This window comes from Pleurodeles waltl, chromosome 3_1 (genome assembly GCF_031143425.1).
Source record: "Pleurodeles waltl isolate 20211129_DDA chromosome 3_1, aPleWal1.hap1.20221129, whole genome shotgun sequence".
NCBI lineage: Eukaryota > Metazoa > Chordata > Amphibia > Caudata > Salamandridae > Pleurodeles > Pleurodeles waltl.
Window position 1 is genome coordinate 1,376,354,590 of NC_090440.1, and position 15,053 is coordinate 1,376,369,642.

The following is a 15,053-nucleotide window of genomic DNA, read 5'->3' on the forward strand; positions in this document are numbered from 1 at the left end:
TGCATTTCATCCCAATGAGCCCTGTCGTATCTTGCCAAAAGTGCTTGTGAATTGGCAATACGCCACTGATTTGCTGCTTGTGCTGCAACCCTTTTTCCCGCAGCATCAAATTTGCGGCTCTCCTTGTCTGGAGGTGGTGCGTCGCCTGAGGTATGAGAGTTGGCTCTCTTACGAGCTGCCCCCACAACTACTGAGTCTGGTGTTAGTTGTGTTGTAATATATATTGGATCTGTGGGCGGTGGCTTATATTTTTTCTCCACCCTTGGAGTTATGGCTCTGCCTTTAACTGGATCCTGAAAAATTTGTTTTGAATGTCTTAGCATTCCTGGGAGCATGGGAAGGCATTGATACTGGCTATGGGTGGAGGATAGGGTGTTAAAGAGAAAGTCATCCTCAATTGGTTCCGAATGTAAGGAGACATTGTGAAACTCGGCTGCCCTTGCGACCACCTGTGTATAGGATGTACTGTCCTCAGGTGGTGACGGTTTTGTAGGATAAGAGTCTGGGCTATTGTCAGACACTGGAGCATCGTAGAAGTCCCATGCATCGGGATCATCCTGACTCCTTGTGGTATGAGCTGGTGAGTGCATCAGTGGTGGAGTTGTTGCTGGTGATGCATGTATTGATGGTGGTGGAGACGGTGGTGGGGTTGTTTTCCTTGCCACCTTTGCCTGTGGTTGCTTGTCCTTTTGTTGAAAGGCAAGTTTCCTTTTTATTTTGATTGGGGGAAGAGTGGTTATCTTCCCTGTGTCCTCATGAATATGAAGCCTTCTTTGTGTGTAGTCAGGCTCTACAGCTTGAAGCTCCTCTCCAAATCTATGTAATTGGGAGGTTAATCCTTGTTCCTCTGTATAGGAACTAGTTTTCGGCTCCGAGGCTGGCTGTTTCGGAACCGAAACCTTTTCGGAAGTCTTTTTAGGCTCCGAAGAAACCTTCTTTGTTTTCGGCTTGTTGTCTCGGTGCCGAAATTCTTCGGTGCCGCTGTCTCTGTGCCGAAGTTTCTCGGAGCCGCTGTCTCGGCTCCGAGGTTGCTGTGTGGCGGTATCTCGACCGGAGTCGGATGACTTCGACACCAGCATGCCCTTTTTCGGTGCCTTGGATGGGTCACCTATTTTTCGGGTTAAGCCATGGCCTGTTGGCGGTGGCGTCCCCTGGGCTTTTGTAGACTTCTCGTGAGTCTTGATTTTCGTCTTACTCACGGTTTTGGTTGTTTCTTCGGCGTCGAGTTCTTCCGAATCCGACTCACGGACGGAGAAAGCTTCTTCTTCCTCCTCGAAACGATCTCGACCTGTCGGCGTGGACTCCATTTGTAGTCTCATGGCTCTTCGGTCTCTCAGCGTCTTCCTCGACCGAAACGCTCGACAGGCTTCACAAGTATCCTCCTTGTGCTCGGGGGACAAGCACAAGTTACAGACCAGATGGTGATCCGTATACGGATACTTGTGATGGCATTTTGGGCAGAAGCGGAATGGGGTCCGTTCCGTGAGCCTTGAAGTCGCACGTGGCCGGGCCGACCAGGCCCCGACGGGGGATCGAAAAACCCCAAAGGGCCACCGGAGCTCTTCAAAATTCGGTGTCGATTTGTTCTAACTAACCCGATACCGAACGCAAACAATACTGACGTTTTTTTCCGAGATTCTAACTAACTTTCCGACCGAAACACGGAGCGAAAAGGAACACGTCCGAACCCGATGGCGGAAATAAACCAATCTAAGATGGAGTCGACGCCCATGTGCAATGGAATCGAAGTGGGAGGAGTCCCTCGATCTCATGACTCGAAAAGACTTCTTCGAAGAAAAACAACTTGTAACACTCCGAGCCCAACACCAGACGGCGGACTGTGCACAGCATGTGTATCTGCAGCTACACATGCCATCGAACATATATATATATATGGGTACACACACACACACATAATAACCATTGTTGAGTTCTGTGATCATTATTATTTCACAGCTGTGATTATTTTCAGTATTGCACTTCTGTATCTGCCTTTGAAATAAAGGCCATGTTATTTTCTCTGTGCATGATACTTTAGAAGTGCCTTAATAAATTCATTACTCAGACTAAGAGTGCTGCATTCTTGGCATTCCTTTCCTTTCGTCTCCTCTCAGTCTGAAGTAGAGCAGAACAATTTGGCAAAGTCCGCAGGATGAGGAAGGAAAGGTTGAAAAGTGTAAGTTAAAAAGTGAAATATGTTTGGCAAGAAGTCAAAAGCAGCTTCACAAGCCGTGTCTCAAGTTTCATGTGAGATTCCAGGGTGGATCAAAGAACCTTATAATGTCCTGGCAAACAAGTGGTCTTGTGGGTCGGGGCTTCCAGAGCCTTGGGATGAATGTCTTGGTGAAAGTTGGTCAAGTAATGTGCTCATATGTTTGCAAAAAGTACCTCTTGAACGGGGCGCTAATTTATCTATTTTAGGTTGGAGTTATTGGTTTATAGAAAAATGCATGAACAATGGAAGCAATTGGAACACGAAAACCAGCAATTTGAGAGGCAACTTGTTGAAAATAAAAATACTGTTACCACGCTGTTTTGTCAGAATAAGTTACTGCAAGATAAGGTTGATACCTATCAGTCTGTCGCAGAAAGGGCAGCTGTTGAAGTTTCTCAGAACAGATTTTGAAAACACAGAGGTAAAATAAAAAAAAGTTCATTTAGCAATTGCCAAAGCAGGGTTAGACTGGAATCCCGAAGAATGGGATATGAATTTTTGGGACAGGACTGAGTTTTCAAATTCCAGTGATGAAGAGGTTAGAAAAGGTGGAGGCCAGTTTGAAACTGATGAGACAAAATCGGTTGTGCACAGCCAATATTTAGATGTAAAATACATGGCATCCTACAGAAACTGGGAGGAGTTGAAATGCATTCTCTAGAAGATTATGCTCAGCAAGATGCCAATGATATTATGGACAGATTTAAACAGAAATCTGGGGAAGCATTGCTTATGTGGATGGTGATATTGTTTGACACAGGTGCTTCAGAAGTGACATTAGATGCAGGAGATTCAAGGAAGTTTTGTACTCTTAGCACTGACCCCCTAAAACAAGAACAATTTGGGAGTTATGGGAAACAAGGAGTGACCAATTTGTTACAATTGGCAGTCCTGGGATGTAATCAGAAATATCATACTGAATCAGACTGACCGCCAAATGATAAGCCTTTCTACACGTTGAGATATGCTATGCAAAGAATTAAAGAAGAAAGTATGAAAACTGCTGTTCTATTAGATGAAGCTCATTATCTGTTAGAAGCTCCACTGATCATTTCAGTGCGAAATAAAATAATTTGCCTTGCCCCTCCAGCTTACAAGCAAGTAATAATGACTCTCCTAATTAATCAAAGAGGGCAGGGAACAAAAGAGGTGCTGGAGGCAGTTTGCGAGCCAGGAGAGCTGGGAGACTATAGTAAACCAGAGAGCCTTGAGATCTGATGGTCGCACAGATAACAACAGAGTATCTAGGAGAGCCATGTTTATGGCATTACTGAAGGATGGTGTCAGAGGCCTACACCCACTATTACATTAGAAATCAATCTACACATAGCTCATCCAACCCTTGATGCTCTAATAGGGAAGGTAGCAACATCACACCCTTCAATAGCTAATAATCGCTCTATTATTGAAAAAAACACAAAATTGTTATTTATTTTATCTTTTTAATTATATTCTTCAAGTCTCTAGCCAATACGTTTCGTCGTACTGGTGTTATGTCTTCAACTTTATCAGTGCTAATAAGTATACAATTCACCACATATATCTTGAGGTTATCAAAATATATCCCCAAAGAATATTTATCATGAAAAATATATTTATTGAAACTGGAGAGTACTCCATGCACAAAAGGAGTAACCGGAGTTGGCAAAACATCAACTCGAGATGCTCTGTTTGTGTGTGGATTATTTCATGCACAAGTTTTTTTCAAATATTTTTTTAATTTTTATTTATTTCATTTCTTGCTTTTCTGGTTTTGCTTTGGAATTAAACGAATGGCGATGATACACAACTCTACTTGAGAGTTTGTGCTTCAGACATCCAACACCTCAAACAATGGTTGCACATCATCCAGACCTGGATGTCCAGTGTCTATCTGAAGTGAATCACGACCAAACAGAATTCCTGTTCTTTTTCCAAGAACAATAAACAAGATACAGCACAAACCTGGCCCAATGGCATGAACCTTGACAGCTTCAAACTCCAACATTCACTAAATTCCAAGTCACTTTTGTTCACCCTGGATACCAAACGCACTCAAGGAACAAATTGGTAAGAAAACAAACACACCCTAGTAACAGTTCATTCTTTTAAAGAAAGTTCAACAACTACTTCCATAAACCTACTTGAGTAGGCTGTTCAAAGCCTTTGTACTCTCGCATCTAGATGGTGGTAACACCCTAATCCATGGCCTCCCAAACTCCACACTGGAACCTCTTAGGGGCAGTACGTTTTATTTAGGGTCTGAACAGATATGATCACATCAACCCCATCCTGATGGAACTTCACTGGCTCTGCTTGCTGCCTGCACATCTTCAAAACCAGCTACATCACTTACAACACTATCACAGTCATAACTACCCCCTAGCTTGCAAGCAAGATCACCATCTCTGGTGAATCTTGGCACACCACCAAGCCAGGACGCCATCAGACTGCAGATTACGAAGTGTAAAAAAAATAAAAAAGGCAGCATGCCTTTTCCATCTATAGACCCAGGATCTGAAACAACATCCCTGTGAGGATTTGGGTGTATCAAATGGTATGGCTGCCTGGCCTTACCCTGTACCACACTCTCAAAAACTGTCTTGAGTCAGACTCGTTTGTAAAACCTTAAGTTTAACCCTGGGTAGCTATGGCATCGAGCAGCGAGGCTTAAACAATGTATCTAGTGTAAATCATTTAACACCACCATATAATGAAATAAAAGAGCCACATAACACGAAAGAAATCTGACACCAATCTATAAAAATAGATTATATTTGTATGAATTTTTAGAGTCTAGGATGAGAAAAATCCACCAGAGGGTTCCAGAGATACAGAAAACGTTCTACTTCAACCACAAACAATGATTGGTACCCGTAACATTTGAAAACTTTTGATTTGTTTTTAAGAGTTGAGTTTGGCTACTCCGATCAAACTTGGGTGATCAAATCCAAGAGGAAGAAGGTCTGAGGGCCCAATGAGGAGTATTTTGACAGTTACTCGATTACCAAAATGCTTTCCAGTCCGGTTCCAATCTTTACAGCAAATCCGCCATAGACATCAATGGAGTGGTCTAGATGCCGGAGATGGATGATGCTCAAGGATGCTTTGGGTGCTGTGTAGTCGACTGGGGTTTGCGGTTATTCCTCAGTCCACAGGTCAGGTGGGGCAACTTTGGCCACAGAGGTCGGGGTCCCTCAAAGTCCTCTTTCAGACAGTGGAAGGCCAGCTGAGGCCGGACTACTGGTCTCTGTACACAGTGGTAGGAGAGATATCCTTTGGTGGAGGCTGGTGTCCCTCTGTGGCGACCAATCTTGACTCAGATGACACTCTTCGGTCGGGATGACTCAGGTGCAATGTTTGGCCATTGAGGATTGGTCTCTCGGGGTGCCGAGCGGCAGTCAGTGAAGATTCTTCTAAAGTGGCTACTGACTTGCCGGGGTGGGCTACTTTAACTTTCATGATCCAGGGCTAGTCCCAGGGTGCCAGCCAACTGATACTTGGAGCCACTTCTTTAGTCTGGGGCTGGGCCACAGCTTTTTCCTGAGACAGGAGACACAGGCACAGTCCCCTTTTTGCTAGCCCAAGGTGCAGCAAGTGCAGTCCAGAATATGGTACAGTCTCTCTGTGCAGTTCAGAGGTCGGGGGACAGTCCTTCTTTAGGTCTTGTTCCAGTTCCAATGTTATCTGACGTCCAGGTTGCCAGAGGTGCCACATTTATTCCCAGATAGTACCCGGGGAATAATGCAGTCACTAGAGAATGGGTTACCAGATCCCCTCCCTCTTGGTGACGACTTTCCGGCTATGTGTGGCATCTAGCAATCCCACGGTGCACTACCACTATTCACTCTCAAGATGTCAGACCCTTCCTTGGATGTTAGGAGCATTGTAGCCTACTCCAAAGGTGTGGCTACCTTAGGGCTACAAGTTCACAGGAAAACCGGTTTGGGCACTTCACCCCTCTCTTCTCCGGTCGCCAGCCTGTCTACCTGACAAAGGGCAGACCCTCCAGAGTACGATCGCATTTGCCCACCAAAGGCAGCTTCTCCACTGAAGCTTGCCTTTTATGCTAACACCCAGAGTGGCTTCCTGTGAAGGGGAGGTAACACTTCATCCTGTAGCAGGCTGCAACTGGTCTTGGGCACGGGAGTCAGTCACACTACTCCCCAGGAGGGCAGAAAGCGGTCTAGTGGCCAGTGACAGTGTGAGGACACTGGACAAACTGGTTAACGGAGAAGAACCTTTCTAAATGTTGCATTCATTTAATAGAAAAATTAAATTCGACTTGGGCATCAGGTCGGGTTTAATGTCACAATTAATTTGATATCTTACAGTACCCATTTGAGTAGTTCCATCTAGGAGTTGGCCGGGCCGAGGGGTCAGCAGGTAACCCAGAGGTAGCCAATGGAGTGACTAACTCTGCCACAGCAAAACGACAATTGAGAAGTGTTGCTGCTAAGACCCATATAAAAAGCATCCCCTACTTAATATATAGCTCCTTGCCTTAGGGATTTATAGTCCTTCCTTAGGGGAGACTTACATATATCGTTAAGGGAAGTGGGGGCTTTGCCATTAGTTTGAAAGGCAAAGACTGCAGTGGAATACAGGGAGCCATTTTGTATCTTGTCACACACAGGGTGACACAATTAGTGCTGCAGCCCTGGGTGGACAATCTGCCTTACATGCCCAGGTACTATATACTAGGGACTTATAAGTAGGTCAGTCCTTCCCAATTAGGGGTAGTCAATTCGACATTCACTTTGCAATGGGTTAGACCACTGCCAATGAGGTCTGATAAGCAGACCTCAGAGATGATAAATCAACAGCATCAGCTCAAAAACGTGGGGGTGAGCATGGAAAAAGAGGCATTTCCTTATAATCTCCATATCCATGAGGACCACCCCAACACTGCTCCAAGTTAGGAAAGAGATGAAGACTCGCATCTTTAGAGAACACTACCTCAGAATGTATTAGCCATCCACAACCCAGCTTCCTCTTCTCTTACTTATTTGCTTTATGCTTGTCTTTTGCCATGTACCGCATTCACCTACCCTTTGACTAGGTGTGCACTATTGAAATGTCATATACAATCATACATGAACTGGTTTTCTTGTATCTAAATAGTTTGCTGACATTAACTGGGATGAAATGACAGGATACTGGAACATAGTGTTCTGACAGTTCTTATACTTGATAAGATTGATTGTACATGTCTGGATTACATCTTTTATATTCAGTGTATCAGGCAATATTTTTTGCCAGTATTGGGCCACATCCTACACACTTTCACAGAGGTGTGTTACTGCATAAGTATAAAAAATGTCTGCTTAGGATAGGGACGTTTCAGGCGTTTCTGCTTACCATCTGAAAGATGACGGTCAGTTTTCAAAAGTTTTGGAGACTGTGGGATGTTGCAGAGAGTAGAGTCTTGGCAGTATCTCTTGCTACTCCTACCAGGTAAATGCTGACTGCCTTCCAATGAACTGCATCTGTCTGGGAAGAAGCACAGTAATTATTAAGGCAGCGAAATTAAGGTAAGAGGAATCTTTGCAAAATTTTAAAAAATCACAATGTTGTAATCAAGAAAATTAAACAAAATGTTTTAATACAATCCCCCCCACCCCTGAATCTTGTTTTTAATTGTTCTCCACTACCTTAAGTCTGGTGCAGTATTGTTTCTTTGATGTGCAAGGCCTAGGTTTACTCTTTGCTGCCAAATGTGGAGTGGCAATGCATGCAATACCGCGAAGAGGAACACAGAAAACTGAAGAGGATCATCTGCATAGTTTTTGAGGAAGGAGAACTGCCAGTAACGTAAACATAGAGTAAGTGGAAGTGTTTTGGAGTCTCTATGTAGTGTAATCTCCACTTCTCTGATGTTTCAAATTGTGCACACTGCCACCAACTCTACTATAGAGCTAAGGTAATTAAGCAATACATGACAATCTGTCCAGGTCACTATATCTTGCCACCAAAAAACTGAGTATTTCAGACTTAATTTAGAAAAGCAGACGTATGTACCTGCCACATTAATGTCCTTCTCTGGTTTTGATTTTGTCTCTATTATCCAAGCTGTAGTATTTCATTCAATGGCAAGAGGAGGTTCAAAGAAAGCATACATTATGGATCGTTTTGACTCTTGGAAAGGTTGTCTGAGGTTCCTCTTTTACATAACACAGCGTAGACGTTCAGCAGGCCGGGGAGATACTATGTTGCCCAGCACACAAAAGGTTAACACTGGGGCATGTGTGGCCCAATCATACCGAAGTCTTTCTTTAGCACCAGAAAATTTTCATAATTGTACCTGTTCTCACAATTGTCGCAGGGAGCTCTGTCAATGCTGGCCTTAACCAAAATATCTAATTTCTGCCCCCAAAATGTCAGAAAGATATCTGCAGTAACTTATGCTGGAAAATGGGAGATAAAAGGAGCAAGTCTTTGAAAAAGAAGGGAGTACCTCAATCTATTTGCAAGTGGGTTTCTTTTTTTGCTCAAAAGATTCTAACCTCATTCTCATAGGCTGACTTTTACCCTCACAATTGGTATTTGCGGATACAACAAATCCAGAAGTATAAAGAATTTCTAAATTCACGATAACATTGTTTGATTAGAGTTTACGGGCAATTATGGGTGGGTCTATAAGCTAACATTGGTCAATACCCACAAACTAGGTATTCCCACTATGACAATGCAGAAAGATGGGGTTGAGCGTAAGAGCACATCCAGCCCAGGAATGAGGCGAGAACACCCATAGCACTTATGGCAGAGTAGGAGAATAGTTTTCTCCACAGGGAAATATATTTTCTACATGGAGCCATAAATATAAAGTGGACCGTGAAAATATATATTTATATCAGTTCATACATGCAGAATACTAGCTGTCACACATGTAGACATACTTAAGCTTTTAAGTAGTCAAGGAATTCAAGGGCTGTCAAAGATTACCTTAACCACTATGGAACTCTTTGAGAATTCCAAAAATATCAGGCCTTTACAACAGACATAGCAGAGATATATTTTTTATATATTATTTAAAATGTTTGTGAATTGGGCCACAAGATCTCCTGTGGGCTGTGAGCGCCAGTCTTTGTGTCCAATTTAATACAAAAGGCATCTGCTACCATTCCCACCCACCTATATATGCACTACTATAACAAAGGTGCAACTATGGGTAATTAAAATTACATTAGATGAGGTACCCAACCTTCTTGCATTCTGGAGTCTATAAGTCTACATGACAGTTAAAAGGCAAGTGTGAATGATGAGTTTCTTAGTCATCAACCAGTCATGGATATCACAAAGGTCAGGAAGAAAGGTCCATTAATGTTAAATTCAAATACAGAGCAGAACCGATGAAAATATTCAGCCTTGGAGAAATTTAGCACTAATCACTTAAAAATATATATATTTTTGCTATATCAATAAAATCAAATTTTTCATTGAAAGACAGCTTATTAAAACTTAAAAAAGACACTAGTCCAAAACTAGTTAGTAGAGGTTACAATCCTTACTTCCTTTCCAAGAAGATACAATAAAGAAAATGAGAAGAATGCAGCCAGATAGCAGGAGCTTTGCAAAGCTGCAAAACTCCCAATGTCTCCTTTTATTTCTTTTAACTAAAAATCACTGCAAAAGATAACTGACTACACATTTTTGCCATGCCTACAGATAAAATATTACACATTTATATTAACTTCAAGAAGACAACAACAACATAAAATACGGAGTATGTTTAAAAAAAAAATCAAAACACCTTGTCAAATTATGAATTCATATCGTGCTCATCCATTGCATAAAGTGGTCCCTACAGTATGGCCAATTGTTTCCTGTCATTCTCCGCAGTGAAGATATAAAGGATAAAATAGCCCCTGCCATACTTTATAAGGATAATGGAAGTCACCAAGGAGATCTGTGACCTTACAGAAGAATGAGGCTGAAGGCAGAGTTCCTTCATAGAGGCACAAAACTGTGAAGTGATCTTTAGTATCCTTTTAGTGTGCTAAAGAGGGTATTTTATTCCTTATAATACACGATTACACATCACTCCTCCTTCAAACCTCTTATATCATTGGGTTCTTGCACCTTGACATGAAAAAGATTATACAGTTGTAGATATGAAGGATAAAAGTGGAACTCACCTAAAAGCAGTTTGTGATTTGTTTCTAAACACTTATGATTTACGGGGCACATCCCAGTCCATGTAATTGCGAACTCCAAGCCACCTTAGTGTGGACTCGGCCATATGCAAATCAGTCTTGACCCGGCTCCAATGGGAACAGGCCAGGCCAAAATTCCAGTCCAGGTCCTCCCTCAACCCGAACACAAGTGGCCTTAGACTGGTTATTGGGGCTTATCAGCCGGGCATGGCCTGGTTCCAGTGGCAGGGTTTACGAGCGACCCTTGTCTAGGTACACCTGTCTAACACTGAAGTATACAAAAAAAGTGAGAGGTAGAATACTTGCATTATTCTTAGCCACTGTAATTATTCTGGACGCATCCCAGTCTACTGTATTTTTTACGTTGTGCCACCTCGGTTTGGACCCAATAAGCAAATCAATCTTGACCCTCCTCCAATGAGACCAGTCCAGCCTGAACTGCCAGGTCAGGTCCTTCCTGAACCGGTACCTTGGCAGCTGGCTCTGGCAGCAGGCATTACGACATAGCAACTCATTATAGTTGAGCAGCTACATCATTTTCTTACAACAGATGACTACAGACATCATAACTTGATTATAAAAAGGAACTTAGAGACCACTGTGCATACTGGGATGTTGCCTTCCATCTATTATAGCCATTTTCAGTCCACACAAGCCCATGAAAGCGTTTCACCAGAGTCATGACAATGGGTGTTCAGGACTAAGACATTTTTTGCAATGCAAATCCTATCAACTAGTATAGTTTTTAAAACCAACTATTCAAAGGTAATCTGCACCTCTCATGAATAGCCAAACATAATCAGTTTGCTTGTTGCAACTATGGACATTACTATAAAACTATTTATTTAAAAAACAAATTCTGATACCAAAAAGGTCTGTCACTTGCTCAAGAGGCGAACACATGAATAAAATCAGTGTCTAAGTCTACCGGGGCAGCAGTGAGAAAGCTTCTTTGCAGTATAGTACAATTCATAAAACGATTTGAAATGTTGGAGTCTAAGATTAGTCATGGTGTGACCCCTTGAAGCCCTCTCTTCAAACTTCTACAACCACCTTTTTGTCAAGTTTGGCAAGTTATTTCCATGTTCATCCATAAACAATGTTCACAGCTAATTTATCAAGCCTTCATTTTCAATATTGAAAATATCCTTACATACAGGAATTATATCCAAACGTAAATCTTTTGCTAGTAATCAGAACACACAATTATTTATAGATTTTTAAAAAACCTACCTTGAGGAATACCAAAATAGTTCAGGATCTCAAAAGTAAAAAGTACACTGCTTCTGAACAATTGGCCAGAGGCATAAAATTCAGCCTTGCACCAAATGTGTGTGCTTAAATACCTCAAGATTTCAGGGATGGTTATATATGACCAAAGTTGGATATATTGGGGGTTATTCTAACTTTGGAGGAGTGTTAATCCGTCCCAAAAGTGACGGTAAAGTGACGGATATACCGCCAGCCGTATTACGAGTTCCATAGGATATAATGGAGTCGTAATACGGCTGGTGGTAAATCCGTCACTTTTCCGTCACTTTTGGGACGGATTAACACCTCCTCCAAAGTTAGAATAACCCCCATTATGTGTAATTTGGGATTTTGAATTATTTTAATCATTGTTGCCATGTTAAGTAAAAAAACACAGAGAGTTTTGATTAGAATCTGCTTGTAGATAAGATAAGGTTGCTGGAGACCACACTTCCTTTATACAAGTCACAGTGTGGCCATACAGCATTGCAAAATCCAAGTATTTGTGACATTGCAGTAGAAACCCAATACAAAACAAATGATCAGGGAGAGCCAACCCTCCTTTATCAGTTAGAAGTTTTATATATTGCAGAACCCTATGCGTTTTCTGTAACTACAAATAATCCTACTCCAAGTATATTCCCCACCATCGACAGAAATCTGCAGAGATGAAGAGAATGACTGGAACAGCTGCATTAGATGTAAAAGTGAAATGCTAGCAGCCTAGGTGGCAATCTATTGTGCCATAATGCAATGAGTGACCAGAGGAATAGCATTAGTCTTTTCCGTATGACAACTATCCAGCTCCAAATAGAGAAACTAATATTAATGGGGAGAATGGGTCCTTCTGCCTCATACTGCAAATAACTTCAAACAGTGTGGAGCATGTCCCGTTGCAGACAACGTTTGCTGATCAACCCTGCATACCACTTTTATTCCGAACAAAAGGCACTTATGGCAAATCCTTGCTTAACCAATGTGAAGCTGAAGAAGGGCCAGGTGACCCGGCTGAATGCTTTGGCAGTGCCCAGCTGGATCATCCTGGCCCCAGTTCTCATCACTTAGCAATATCAAACACAGTAACTGCCATAATATAAGGCATGCAGTCCCTAAAAGGAATTAAACTATGTTCTATTGGTGAAACCAGCTGATGAAAAATATTAGCTACACAGTTTACCAAAACATTTAGAGTAAATTGTAGCAGCCACATTAACAAGCATTTGCAATACAATAGGTCTTGCATTTGCTTGAGTTAGAGCTACTGGCACTGTAAATTTATAACTGGACTTTTCTTGCTACATAAATTGGTCAACCCTGGCTCATAATTTGGTCTTTTCCTGCCACATAATTCCAGTGAATGTGCATTTAACTAAAGCACTTTCATTTATCTTCTTTGTAGGAAGTTGGCTCTGTATATACTATCTCAAAGTAAGAGATAGTGTGCACAGAGTCCAAAGGTTCCCCTAAGAGTCAAGATAATGGCAAAATTAGATAATTCCAATGCTCTATTTTGTGGTAGTGTGGTCGAGCAGTAGGATTATCCGAGGGTAGTGTTAAGCATTGTTTTACACACACAGGCAATAAATGAGGAACACACACTCAAAGAATTTACTCCAGGCCAATAGTTTTTATATAGAAAAATATATTTTCTTTATCTTTAGCACCACAAGTTCAAGATTTGAAGTAAATACATAAAATGCAAGGTACTCCTGACAGGTAAGTCAGGAGCTTTGAATTAGAGCAATAACATATACAGTTTTTGTTAAAATGGCAATAAGCTATTTTAAAAGTAGACAGTGCAAAAATCAACAGTTCCTGGGGGAGGTAAGTATTGGTTAGATTGTGAGGTAAGTAAGACACTTACAAGTCTCAGTTCCTGGGCATAGGCAGCCAATCGTTGGGGGTTCAAGGCAACCCCAAAGTTACCACACCAGCAGCTCAGGGCCGGTCAGGTGCAGAGGTCAAAGAGGTGCCCAAAACACTCTCTGGCCAGCCACCACCTGGGCTAGGCAGAGGGTCACCTGGGGGTCACTCCTGCACAGAAGTTCGGGTCAGCAGCCCTTCACCTGCAGCCCTGGCCCTGGGGGCTGCAGGTGCAGTGCTTGGTCCAGGCGTCGGGTCCCTTGTTACAGGCAGTCGCAGTCAGGGGGACCCTCTGGATTCTCTCTGCAGGCATCACTGTGGGAGACGAGGGGGGGTCGTCTTGGGCTACTCACGGGGTCGCAGTCGCTGGGGAGTCCTCCCTGTGGTGTTAGTTCTCTGGATCTCGAGCCGGGGGGTGCAGAGTATGAAGTCTCACGCTTCCGGCGGGAAGAGTGAGGTCTTTGAAGTTGTAGAAAAGTTGCAAATTTGTTGCAGGTTGTTGAACAGAGCCGATGCTCACAGGAGTTTCTTGGTCCTGGGATTCAGGGCAGTCCTCTGAGGCTTCAGAGGTTGCTGGTCCCTGTTGGATGCGTCGCTGGTTGCAGGTTTCCCAGTCAGGAGACAGGCCGGTAGGGCTGGGACCAAAGCAATTGTCGTCTTCCATCGTCTCTGCAGGCTTGTAGGTCAGCAGTCCTTCTTTTTAGTTCAGGTTGCAGGAATTTGATATCCTGGGTTCTGGGATGCCCCTAAATACTAAATTTAGGGGGGTGTTTAGGTCTGGGAGGGCAGTAGCCAATGGCTACTGTCCTGGAGTGTGGCTACACCCTCTTTGTGCCTCCTCCCTGTGGGGAAGGGGGGCACATCCCTAATCCTATTGGGGGAATCCTCCAAAACTAAGATGGAGGATTTCTAAACGCAGGGGTCACCGCAGCTCAAGGCACCTTAGGGGCTGTTCTGACTGGTGGGTGACTCCTCCTTGTTTTTTTAATTATCTCCTCCAGCCTTGCCCCCAAAAGTGGGGGCAGTGGCCGGAGGGGCGGGCATCTCCACTAGCTGGGATGCCCTGTGGCGCTGTAACAAAAGGGGTGAACGCCAGGTGTTACAGTTCCTGCAGGGGGAGGTGTGAAGCACCTCCACCCAGTACAGGCTTTGTTCCTGGCCACAGAGTGACAAAGGCACTCTCCCCATGTGGCCAGCAACTCGTCTGGTTGTGGCAGGCTGGCAGAAACTGGTCAGCCCCACACTAGAAGTCAGATTGGTATTCAGGGGGCATCTCTAAGATGCCCTCTGGATGCATGTTACAATAAGTTCCACACTGGCATCAGTGTGCATTTATTGTGCTGAGAAGTTTGATACAAAACTTCCCAGATTTCAGAATAGCCATTACGGAACTGTGGAGTTCGTGTTTGACAAACTCCCAGACCATATACGCTTATGGCTACCCTGCACTTACAATGTCTAAAGGTTTGCTTAGACACTGTAGGGGCATAGTGCTCATGCACATATGCCCTCACCTGTGGTATAGTGCACCCTGCCTTAGAGCTGTAAGGCCTGCTAGAGGGGTGACTTACCTCTGCCACAGGCAGTGT

At 43.2% G+C, this 15,053-nt stretch overlaps 1 protein-coding gene across 3 annotated transcripts in view; it reads right to left on the reverse strand.

Annotated features, from left to right (window-relative positions):
• Positions 1–15,053, reverse strand: part of SCMH1 (Scm polycomb group protein homolog 1) — a 400,787-nt gene that overhangs the window by 89,898 nt on the left and 295,836 nt on the right. For all 3 annotated transcript variants that reach the window (XM_069224887.1, XM_069224886.1, XM_069224888.1), the window contains one exon: positions 7,556–7,687. In XM_069224887.1, coding sequence (XP_069080988.1) covers positions 7,556–7,687 — 132 coding nt within the window. The remainder of the gene's footprint in view (positions 1–7,555; positions 7,688–15,053) is intronic.